At 43.4% G+C, this 12,135-nt stretch overlaps 2 protein-coding genes across 3 annotated transcripts in view; one reads left to right on the forward strand and one right to left on the reverse strand.

Annotated features, from left to right (window-relative positions):
• HADHB (hydroxyacyl-CoA dehydrogenase trifunctional multienzyme complex subunit beta) overlaps window positions 1-3,587 on the reverse strand; it is a 35,389-nt gene extending 31,802 nt beyond the window's left edge. Inside the window, exon 1 of one of the 2 annotated variants that reach the window (XM_084792604.1) lies at window positions 3,469-3,587. The gene's annotated coding sequence lies outside the window, so the exon portion shown is untranslated. Of the gene's footprint in view, window positions 1-3,426; window positions 3,436-3,468 lie in introns of those variants that run through there. The other variant, XM_084792605.1, reaches the window with a different exon arrangement.
• Window positions 3,588-3,720: 133 nt separating this feature from the next.
• HADHA (hydroxyacyl-CoA dehydrogenase trifunctional multienzyme complex subunit alpha) overlaps window positions 3,721-12,135 on the forward strand; it is a 36,958-nt gene continuing 28,543 nt past the window's right edge. The window contains exons 1-3 of the mRNA XM_084792603.1: window positions 3,721-3,938; window positions 11,181-11,222; window positions 11,831-11,901. Coding sequence (XP_084648729.1) covers window positions 3,872-3,938; window positions 11,181-11,222; window positions 11,831-11,901 — 180 coding nt within the window. The 5' untranslated portion in view covers window positions 3,721-3,871. The remainder of the gene's footprint in view (window positions 3,939-11,180; window positions 11,223-11,830; window positions 11,902-12,135) is intronic.

The raw sequence follows: 12,135 nt of genomic DNA on the forward strand, positions 1-12,135 counted from the left end.
CACAAATTTAGTTGAATTTTCTATTATTTGCACCTAATACTTTCAGCTGAACAGGTTCCTACCTGAAATGCAGACCAGAAGCAAAAATGAGCAAATAAGCAGTTCACATAAGAAATTAAAATGCCTGGAGCTTAGAGGACAGCTCGATGGCAGAACGTTTTCCTATCATCTACCCTGTGTTTGATTCCCCAGCAGCAATCAAATTAAAATAGTGATACTAACAAAAAAACTTTAAATACTTCTTTTTTTTTTACTAATGTATTTGTACCTCTGTGAATGTGCATCACGTGTATATGGGTGCCCCTGAAGGCTAGAAGAGGGTGTTCAAGAGCACTGGCTCAAGTTAGAGGTGGTTCTGAGTTACCCAACATGGGTGCTGGGAATCAAACTTAGATCAGGTCAAGTACAGCAAGCGCTCTTAACTGCTGAGACCCTTCTCCAGCCCTGAAAACTATCTTTAAAAAAAATTTTTTTTTTTTTGTTTTAAAGCAGCTAAATTTCCTTTTCAGCAGGGCAAGTGGAGGGGTACATAAAAGCTAGACAAACAGGGTGCATGGGATTCTCATGGGTGAGGTAAGACCTTGCCTCAAATAAATAAATAAAATATAAAGCAAGTCATAATTCTGGGATTATCAGACAAATAAAAACTAAATATATGATTAATATACAGCTGTGATAAGAACATTCTAACTAAACTGGCTTTCCAGTATACTGGCTGGAAGGAGAAACTGCTAAGGCCTTTTTGCAGTTATTTATCAAAATGCAAACTATAATTTTAAACTTTATTTTGAGACAAGGTCTGACTGTATCCTAGGCTGGCCTAAAACTCATACTCTTTCCGAACTAATCAGCCTTCTAGGTGCTGGGATTACAAGCATGTGCTAATAGTCAAGCTTTTTTCTTATTTTTAGTTTTTTAGACAGGGTCTAAGTGTGCAGCCTTGGCTAGAGCGGCACTCACTACGTAACTGCTGCCCATCATCCTGAGTGCTAGGATTACAAATGTCCTCTACATCACCTGGCTCCAAATTGTGAGTTCCTGGGTCCAATAATTCTTCTAATTGGTTTCTATACGATCGCTTGAAATGCTCATTATGGAACTATTTATAGTTGGAACTAACATACATGCAGATCACTAAAAATAGTTAAATTGTATCATAAATATATCATGAATATTCAGCAGCTTGAGAGAAAAATAAAACAAGATATACATGTATAGAATGGCATGAAAAGATACCCATAATACATATTAAATAAAATGGAAAAAGCAAACACTTACTATAAGACTACACAGCCAGGTAAGTAATAGGCACCAGGCAGTACATACCATTATGGCACACACCTTTAATCCAAGCACTTAAGAGGCAGAGGCAGGCAGAGCTCTGTAAGTATGAGGCCAGCCTGAATTAGCCAGTTTCAAGACAGCCAGAGCTTCCTAATAGAGAGATCCTGAGAAATGGCTCAGAGATTAATTAAGAACACTAACTGCTCTACCAGAGGTCCTGAGTTCAATTCCCAGCAACTACATGGTGGCTCACAACCATCTATAATGTGATCTGATGCCCTCTTCTGCAGGCAGGCTGAGCACTGTATACATAATACTAAATAATAAATCTTTTTTTTAAAGCAAAAACAACAACAACAAAACTATACTATTGTGTTGGAAGGCTTGCCTTTGTTGTCATTTATAACACTTCAGAAATACAGAAAAGTTTGACAAAAAAGTTGTTCAAAACATAGAAATACCTGGGTAGTATAGGCTTAGGTAGCACAGAAGCACATGGGAAGGAGAGAAGGGTAGGTAAAGAATAAAAAAGCAGCCAGGCAGTGGTGGTGCACATCTTTAATCCTAGTACCCTGAAGGCAGAGGCAGGTGGATCTCTGTGAGTTCAAGGCCAGCCTGGTCTACAAAGCAAGTCCAGGACAGTCAAGGCTACACAGAGAAACCCTGTCGGGGATGGGGATGGGGCCTGGGGGTAGGGAGAATAAAAAAGCAAGATGGGGTGACAACAACTACTACAACATCAAAGTTAAGAACAGACTCCAAGGCCCAAGCCCAAATCCTGGCTTCACCCTAGCTGTAGGACCTTCAAGGAGTTGCTTAACTTTTCTGTTTCTGGGCCTGCAGTAAAATGTAGGCAATTTCAGGGTTGTTGAGATAATAAATATGCACCTAGGTACAGGTACATGATGCCTGATATAGTAAGGCTTATTTATGTTTGCTATTATCAGTGGGTGATGACATAAATATACTTTGTTCTCCTCTAAATCTTCAGTGTGTGTGTGAGTTTTTGTGAGTTCCCTCTCTAGCACAGCAAAAAAGTATAAAGACCTACAAGCAACACAAACAATGTATGACAGAGCCCAAAGTGGGCTCACAAAACTGAAACTATTTCCCGTGCGGCCCTTCATAAGAGTTTATGAAATTAGATGCAGTAGAGAAAGCATTGTATGGGCAGAGGGGTCCTTTTTGCAATTTACTCCGAACTGGTTTTCTACTGTCAGCTTAAAGTGTTCTTGGCGGCAGAAGATTTAGTATGACATGAGCTTTAAAACAGACCGCTCCTTCCTTTCTATACTCATTTCAGCCATTTCTTGTTTCCTGTCTTACAGAATAATCAGCTAACTAGCGAGTGCCATTTGTTGGAATCCTGGGCTAACCACAAAGAAGTTTTATGTAATCTTTCTAAACCTGTCAAATCCGAAAGTGCAAAGGATCGAAATGTGGGGATAGTGACTGAGTAGTCAACAAATTGGTGCAGCGCGCCGGAAGCTGGCTTTACTTTCTTTTGAGAGCAATCAGTTTAGTTCAAGACTCAAGCCTATCTTTCTAACAACAAAAGAAACAACCCACAGCCTGACGAAGGGAAGAGCTGAGCTCCGGATTAAAAGTAGACGCAGGCTCGAGCCTAGTTCTGCCTCCTGTGGCTACCAATTAAGCCCCCCTCGTTCACCAGCTGCGGCCACTTCCCCGACGAAGCGTGGGGAGCGCTGGCGATGCCCAGATGTTCTCTGGGTCCCCGTCTGGCTTAGAAGATGCCCGTGAACACCGGCCCACCAAGCAGGTTGGAAGACTCCTTCCACACCCGAAGCCCGCACTTAGTGACGCGTTCTCAATCTCAACAGCCCCCGGACTGCCCAGACAGGTAAAGCAGGGGGAGCGACACCGCTCTGACACAGCCCAGCGTTACACACACATACACACTCACTCACACTCACACACACACACACGCAAATAGTTTCGTAAGCCTGAAGTGCTAAGCGCAGACAAGGGACACCGCGGCAGCCAGCTAAGCGAGAACGACCCACCGCCCGTCCTACGGCGGTTGGCACGGGGAGGCCTGGACCAGCCTGCCCCGCTCTTGGGACTGCGACTCCCACAGGAAAGGGGAGCGGCGAGAAGAGTCTGGGGGAAAGGGGGACCTGCCTGCGGGACAGTCAGAAGAAGCCGGAAAGCGCGTTGGCGCACCTCAGAGTCCGCGTAAGCTGCAGCTCCAAACGAGGTCAAATCCAGAATGACAAACCGTTCGCCTTCACCGAGGAGCAGCCCGGGCTCCGCAAGGACCCCTCTCGCCCCGCCCCCACGGCCACCGCGGAACTTGCGGGCTGCCCGCCGAGCGCCTGACTAGAAAGTCAGACACTCCGCCCCTTCCTCAGAAGTCGTTGGCCCTCCCTTCAGAGAAATCACCTTTTCGACCCTATTAGTTGAGAGCAAGAGGGAAGGTGAAAGGACCGGTGACAACTCGGAGTCTGCGTTTTAGTAAGGCAGTACATCGGGCGCCCAGCTCTACAAGCTGAGAAAAGAAAAGTCCTCAGTTCCAGTTCCCCCCCCAACTAGAAGAGCTTTCTACTGTCGCCTGCTTCTGCTCAAGATGGTGGCGTCCCGGGCAATTGGCAGTTTTAGTCGCTTCTCAGCCTTCAGGATCCTCCGCTCCAGAGGTGAGCCTGCACGAGGGCTCGGGAGAGTCTCAGAGTGCCCGCAGGAACTGGGACGGCGGGGTGCAGCGTTTGCCCCTCACTGTCTCCTAACGACTTCTTTCCCGGGACTCGTGGAAACGGGGGTTCCTGCGCTAGGACCCCATTTCCTGTGTCCTTGCGAAGGGACTGTCACTCCCTCTCGCCCTAGTCCGGCGGTGTCAGGCTCTCCCCTAACTTTCCCGAGTCCTTTCCGCTCAGTCTAGCACTTTGCGCAGGTCTCTTTGCGGGAGCCCCGTGCTCACGCCCCTCTTGTCTTTCCTACGGATTGTCTTAGCCATTTCCCTGCTGGATGCGGAGGACTAAGACCCATTCCGTCATATTTCCGAGGCTCTACAGCCCCTTGGTCGCCATAAGAGATATCTATCAAGCTTCTCGGTGGAGTTGACTAGCCATACAGATCACTGCCACTCCCTGGTCTTTCCCGTCAAAACCATTTTTGCAGAGAGCTCAGCTCAGCTCTGCTCAGCTCTCGCACTTCCAATACTTCTAGGGTGATTATATAGAAGGTTGAAACCTGAATTTCCCCAACTTAGGTGAAGAAATATTTTTAAAATACGAGAAAAACTTGATTTTTAGGAATAAAATGTTTGATCATTAAAAAAAAACAAAACAAAACTATTTCTAATCCTCTTTCTGACGAGTCCCAGTCAGGCTCTATGAGCTGCATTCCTCTTCAAACTGGTAATGAAAGGGTTAAAGAGTGTTGATGGGAAATGGCCTTTTCCATCCCCAATCTGTAAGGGCAAAAGTAATTTTAATTTGTTGTATATCATACTTGATACCAGTTACCGGAGACTTTAGTTTGTAATATGAATTCACTTTAATTTTCCTCACACACACAAAAAAGTGTACAAGTAGAATTTACTTTTCTTGCCTCTGCCCCCCCCACTTAATTAAGTGATTGAATCTTTTCCTACTTAAAAAAAAAAATCTCCACAGATCGATTATGTGTAAACAGCCAAAACTACTGCCACATTACCAAAAAAAGTGAGATGGGGCTGGGTGTGGTGATGCTCACCTTGAATGTTAGATGGATCTTTCAGTTCATGGCCTGTCTGGTCTACCCTGCCTTTTTTTAAAAAATGGAAAAGATGATATGGTTGGGGAAGGAATTAAAGGAAAAAACATTTGTCTTTATGTCTTCTGTTTGCACTTGGTTGTGTTTCCTTGCAGTTTATATTTTTCCTTTTCCACACTTATAACAGCTTTAGAAAAAAATCATACATGCTCCGCTATTTGTCACAGGGTGTTTTTATGGATTGGCAGCTGGAATAACCCTGGTGTGGTGATCCGGTCACATGTTTTCTTGTCACTAGCTAGCTGGGTGACTTTGGTCAAGTGCTTTAATCTAAATGGGCTTTATTTTCTCATCTGTAAATGAATGAGTGATTTTCCCCCTTTGGCAGAAGTAATATGATGAAGCAATTAAAGCATTAAATATGGACTCTGGCTTCTGGGTCTTTTACCCTCTGGTGACCTTGTGAATAATTTCAATATCTTTTTCTCCAAGTAAAATAGAGCCAGTTACATTCTAAATCTAAAGAAGCTACATTAAGTATAAAACAAATTATGGTGGGATATTATTAAAATTAATAAATGTTATTAATTTTTCAGCCATTAGACACAATGATTATATGTAGCTGAGAATTTTTAAAGTAATCTATTTATTTTACATAGGTAGTAAAAATTATCTTACATAGAAACATATAAGTAAGTATATAAATCCTATTATGTTTTCATTAAGAAAACGTATCTTAAAACAGCTTATACACTTTGAAAAATGTGCAGAAAAACCTATTTTAAATTAGCTGCGCACCTAATTTCCCATTCATAGTCTAGACTCAACCGGTCAGTCTTTGACCCTGAACGTGTGTGCAACCATCGCCAAATGCTTAATGAAACTATGTCATTTACTGGGAAAAGAGTAACCCCCCCCCTTGTTTGTGGTTTTGGTTTTTTGGTTTTTCGAGACAAGGTTTCTCTGTGGCTGACCTGGCACTCACTATGTAGACCAGGCTGGCCTTGAACTCAGAGATTGCCTGCTTCTGCCTCCTAAGTGCTGGCATTAAAGGAATGTGCCACCATGCCCAGATAAGAGTTAACCTTCTAGCCAAGGCTACACAGAGAAACGGCTGTCGTGGGGGGGGGGGAGTTAACCTTCTAATTGTTGAAGTTTTAGAACAGCCCTCCTGCACAGTACTGTCATTTTAACATGACTATCAAAAACAAAATCACAAATTGACCTTAATCTCTGTTTAATTCCTATACTTCCTAATCCCTAAGTATGTAAGTGGAAAAAGAACTTTACAGGAGATGAACCGCAGTTAGTAGGTATGGAGGTATTTTTAAATCTGCCTTTCATTTCTTATTTCGTGCGTTGGCCCAGGGTTGAATTTTGAAAAATCTATAAATTGCTATAAACTAAAGTAGCCTTTTTAAAGTTGTACAGCACAATGCTGCTTTTCATCTGACTATAGTCTTGTGTGATCTTGTAGCTATTTTCTTTAGTTACATATGAAGATGATTAAAAAGTAGGACAAAGGTTTCGCTTTTGCTGGCACTGAAAATATAGGCTAAAGTTCACACAGCCGCTGTCTGGTAAGCTTTGCTGTTAAGCAGGGAGTAAGGCTAGATTCCAGAAGCAAGGTTACCTTGTACTTCGGCTCAATTAAATTGACTGTGGTTAAGGTGGTTTTTCTTTTTTTCTTTTCTTTTTTCTTTTTTCTTTTTTTTTTCTTTTTTGTTTGTTCTTTCTCTTTGCTTTTTGTCTCTGTTAGTTTAGAAGAGGTTTGTGTAAGTGCGTGGGAGTGTGTTTACCCCACAGAGAAGTTAGTTGGCAAGACTTAAAGTGGCTTAAAGAATAGGCAATAAGCACGAACTCTTTTTTTAATTACTATTATTATTATGTATTTATTGAGACAAGATCTGACTAAATAGATCTGGCTGGCCTGGAATTTTTTTTTTTTTCTCTCTCTCTTAATGAGACAGAGTTTCTCTGTGTAACCCTGGCTGTCCTATAGAACTCTCTTTGTAGACCAGGCTGGCTTCGAACTCAGAGATCCACCTGCTTCTGCCTCCCAAGTGCTGGGATTAAAGCGTAAACCACCATGTGTCCTGGAATTCTTGGTGGTCTGCCTTCCTCTGCCCCCTGAGGTGTGCCACCACACCCAGGTTTGCATCTAGCCAACTTTTAAAGAATAAGTATTATGATTTTTAAGATAATAACTTAGCCCTGAGTGATGACAAATACCTGTGATCCCAGCATTCCACTGAGGCAGGAGAATCACAAGTTCTAGATAGCCTGGGCTACCTAGCATTACCTCACCTCAAAGCAAAATTGCAACCGTGATGCTTTTTGTTTTGGGGGTTCTTTGTTGTCCTTATTTTGGCTTTTGTTGTTGTTGTTGTTTGGTTTTTGATTTGCTTCAGCGTTTGTGCTCTGTTACTTACACACTCGCCCGTCGTGGGCATCCCTCCCCACTTGTACTCCCAGGCCCTTCATTCTTATTGTCATGTACTTCACGCTTTTCCAGTTAGATTACCTGCCCCGTGCGTCTTTCCCGCTAGAGTCTCTACTTTACAATTTGTTTTTCAGAACTAGGTTTTGGACCTATGTCCTTGTGCATGCTGGGCAAACAGTCTACCATGGAGCTATTTTCAAATCTTCATTTATGTGTCTGCCCTCGTCCTGTCTCCCCCTCCCCAGTAAGAACTGATTCAAAACCACACCCTCTGCTGCCCTGGACTGCAAGCTCCAGCAAGAAAGAGACTTTTTTTTTTTTAACTTTTACTTGTTACCCCAACATCCTAGAAGGTTGCATGACATGTTAGGTTGCTGTAAAAATTTTTGTTGTGTAATGACTGAAATTAAATGCAACCATGAGAACAAAACAGTAAATGATAATAAATACCAAAGTTCAGGCGGGGAAGTGGGGCATCGTACAGTTGAAATCTGAAGGCAAAGTTCTGTGGGGAAAGTGAGAGCCATGGACGTTGTGTTAAAGATCAGAACTGAAGCTTTAATATTAAGTAACTAGCAGGGTATGGTGGCACATGTCTGAAATCCCAGCACCCAGGGAGGCAGAGGCAGGTGGGTCTCTGTGAATTCAAAGCTAGCCCGGTCTACAGAGAGAGTCCAGGAGAGTCAATGCTACCAGAGAAACCCTGTCTCAGAAAAAAAGAAAAAGAAAGGAAGGAAGAAAGAAAAGAAATAATTACTAATAGTTGGTATTACTTTAAGGCAGTGGTTCTCAGCCTCCCTAACGCTGCGGCCCTTTAATACAGCTCCTCATGTTGTGGTGACCCCAACCATAAAATTACTTCATAACTGATTTTGCTATGATTAGGAATTGTAATGCAAATATCTGATACATGGCGTATCTGACATGTAACCCCAAAAGGGGTTGAGACACACAGGTTCAGAACACTGCTTAAGGCAGCTGCCTTCTGCTAAGCACAGGACTTTACACGTGTAACACCTAGTCAACAAAGTGATGACCGATCTCTCTCTCTCTCTCTCTCTCTCTCTTTTTTTTTTAACTGAGGAAAGGGACAGCTTTCTTAGGATAGTCGGGCAAGTTTGGGGTGATGTGGTCAGGAGAAATGAGTGAAGAATTAAAGAGGTGTCTAGAGGAGACGGTTTGAGGTAAACCATGGGTAAAGGTGAAGGAGGGAAGGAATGGGCTTTTGAAGAAGCTTAGATGCTGCAGTTAGGGGGTGTTGCCTCTGAGCTGTTCTAGAACAACCTGCTTACCACCTAAAGCTTGCTTGGAGCAGGATAGAAGCAAGCCTTTATGATGGAGGGTCGTACCAATGCCTCAAACAATTTTAGTGTTTGTCCAAATTTTCCCATATATTCCTAATCTTCTACCTCCAGTCTAGATTGAAAGACCCTCCACTCTGTGCTTGCATGCAAAAGACCCAGTCATCATCGCTGTTACAGAAAAACCTAGTCCTGGGATGTGAGAACTGACTTCTACAGAGAGAAGGGGGCATGAGACTGACAACAGAGAAAGACAGGTCTAGGAGCGCTCAAAATGCAATTTAATAGGGACCCTGGACAGAAGAATCCTTAGCAGCAAGGCAAGTGAACTTCCCACACTCTGAGGCAGGAGGATGAGAATTACGTACTACATTAGACAGAGTTGCTCACAGCCAACCGGAGTACAGCTGGCCTTCCTCAAAAATCTTTGAAATGACATGGTGTGTTGGCGCATGCCTTTAATCCCAGCACTCAGCAAGTGTATCTCTGTGAGGCCAGCCTGGTCTACAAAGCCAGTCCAGGATAGCCCAGCTGATATAGAGGAACCCTGTCTAGAAAAAACATAAAACAAAACCTGTTGGAAAATGTCTAGTGTCAGTTAAGACATACGCTTGGGGACGAGACGTAACTCAGTGGTTAGAGTGCCTCTCCATCCTTGTCTCAGGGTTCAGGAACCCTCAGCACTAAGCATGATGAGGCACACCCTTAACCACCGTGGGCAGAGGAATGTGAGTTCAAGGCCAGCCTCATCTGCATAACCAGTTCTTCTAGGCCAGCCAGGCACTCTGTCTTACCAAACAAAGCAAAACTGTGAGCGTTTGGGAGGTTAAGGACAGAAGATCATGAATTCTAGGCTTCAAGGTCATACTGGGCTACAAAGCAAGTTCTAACCTAGCCTGGCCTACACAGTGAACCCCTATCTCAAGTAAAATAAAAATAAACAACCACAGATTACCCCTGACCCCTCAGCTCATGATCCTCTGAGTCTCCTTGCCTCCCAAATGCTAGCATTGCAGGCGTGGCCCACCACACTAGCTCTTTTACTGCCTCAATGGCTGTTTTCCTGTAGGGTTGGGGCTGCTGACCTCAGATACCCAGTGAGCAAAATGGTAATTAGAACCAAAATTGCTGGGGTCGTGTGAAGTGATCTCCTTGTGGTCACGCTGAAGAACCTAAGCAAGCTGGGTGATGAGCACCAGCTAACAGGCCACAGAGGACAGTGTATAGGTTTTATTATCCAAAGACTGGGGGTATTATTGGTGGAATGCAGTATAGTGAGTTTTCAGTTAGGAATGCTTACACCAGCAGAGCGTGGCATGGACTGTTTCCTGTATAGCCAGTGGTTGCCCCTTGTTTTGTTTTGTTTGAGACAAGGTCTTACTATATAGCAGTATATGGCCTGGAACTCGCTGTGTATAGCAGGCTGGCATCAAACTCCTCCTGCCTCTGCATCCTTACTGATGGGATTCAACGTATGCACCACAGCTCCTGGGGGCCTTTTTTTGTTTTTAAAGTTTATTTTTATTTATGTGTGGTGTACATATCAGTATATGCCACATGTGTGTGGGTGCCATGGGGGCCAGAAGAGGGTGTCAGACCCTCTGGAGCTGGGCCACTCCGAGTCTTCCAACCAGCATGGGTGCTGGAAACCAAACTCAGGTCCTTTTGCAAAGTAAGTACTCTTGGCTGGTGGGGGAGGAGGAGTGGGACAAGCGCTCACCAGCTGGCCTGAAAATCACAGAGACCCACCTGCCTCTGCCTCCCCAGTGCACAGTTGGAGAGGTCAGAGGTCCTAAGTGGGTCTTGAGCTGAGATACGTAGCTCAGTGGTAGAGTCTTTGCCTAGCTTACAGTAGGCCTAGGTTTAATCCCAAGGAGGATCAGGGGGATTAATGGGGGCAGGGGGTGGATACCAACCTGGGCCTCACTAGGCTCACATGGGTGCTGACAGGGCTCTGCTGTTCTGAGGCCCCTGAGGAGAAGTCATTGCCTTCCTTCCTGTCTGGTTTCCAGAGACACCGGTGTCTCTGCTTGTGCTCATCTCCTTCCTTCAGCAGCCTGGAGCCAGGTCATGGTCACGTGTCTGTGACTTTCTTTGTGTTGCACTAAATCCATTTAGATAATCCATGATACTTCACCCATATTAAGGTCGATCTGAATTCCATCTGTTGTCACAGTCCTTCCTTGCACGTCACCTAACAGTCACACGTTCTAGAGATGTGTCCTCCTTTTTTGCTCTGGGAGAGGGGATGGCTCCCTACCGAGCTTATTCTCTGGATAATCATTTACCTGATAATTAAAGTGAGAACAGTAATGGAGCAGCCGCCATAACTGCCTAGAAAGCATTGTTCTGATTTGGGGTTTTACTGGTATAAATTCCAGCTTTTCTGATTAGAGAGATACTGAAGAAATTCCATTTCACAAAGCACTCTTTTCTTGCAGGCTGCACCTGCCGCAGCTTTACAGCCTCTTCTGCTGTGTTGAGTAAGTTTACTTTCTTGTTTATGTACGTAATACTGCTTTCTATAATTTTTTTTGTTTTTTGAAATAATATAATTATATCATTTCTTATCCACTTTCCTCCTTCCAGCTCCTCCCATACACCCCTCTTGCTCTCTCTCAAATTCATAGCCTCGTTTTCTTTGTTGTTTTATATATGCATATGTATATATGTATGTGTGTATGCACAAACATACAAACACATACCCCTAAATATGTATATATTTGTGTGTATCCCTAAATACATGCATGTATGCATATCTATATACACATATATCCCAATATGTATGTATATATGTATCACTAAATATATATATATCCATATATAGGTACATATAGATGTGTGTGTATGTATATATAACAAAGAAAAAAGAGGCCATGAATTTGAGAGTGCAATGGGACTTTATGGGAGGGGTTGGAGGGAGGAAAATGAATGGGCAGTGTGTGTGTGTGTGTGTGTGTGTGTGTGTGTGTGTGTGTGTGTCCCTAAATATCCATATAATGGTACTTGCATGTATATGATCTTAACATCACCTTGTAGATGTATTTTTCAATAACCATGTTTAAAAACAAATTTGTCTTCTCTTTTTTAGCCAGAACCCATATTAATTATGGAGTCAAAGGAGATGTGGCAGTTGTTCGGATCAACTCACCCAATTCAAAGGTACCTGAACTTTCTTTAGTTAGTTTCTACCAACCACAGTTACAAATCCTATCCTAAATAGAAATGAAATCTGCCTGTCTGGAAGTGACCTGTCATATGATTTTAAAAATGTGTTAGTTACAAGTTGATGTCCTTGTATGAGAATTCCTTCTTGAGACCAGAGGTGATGATGCACACCTTTAATCCCAGCAGTTGGGAAACAAAGGCAGGCAGATCTCTGTGAATTCTAGGCCA

This window comes from Acomys minous (genome assembly GCF_964271855.1).
Source record: "Acomys minous genome assembly, chromosome: 8".
Taxonomy (NCBI): Eukaryota; Metazoa; Chordata; class Mammalia; order Rodentia; family Muridae; genus Acomys; species Acomys minous.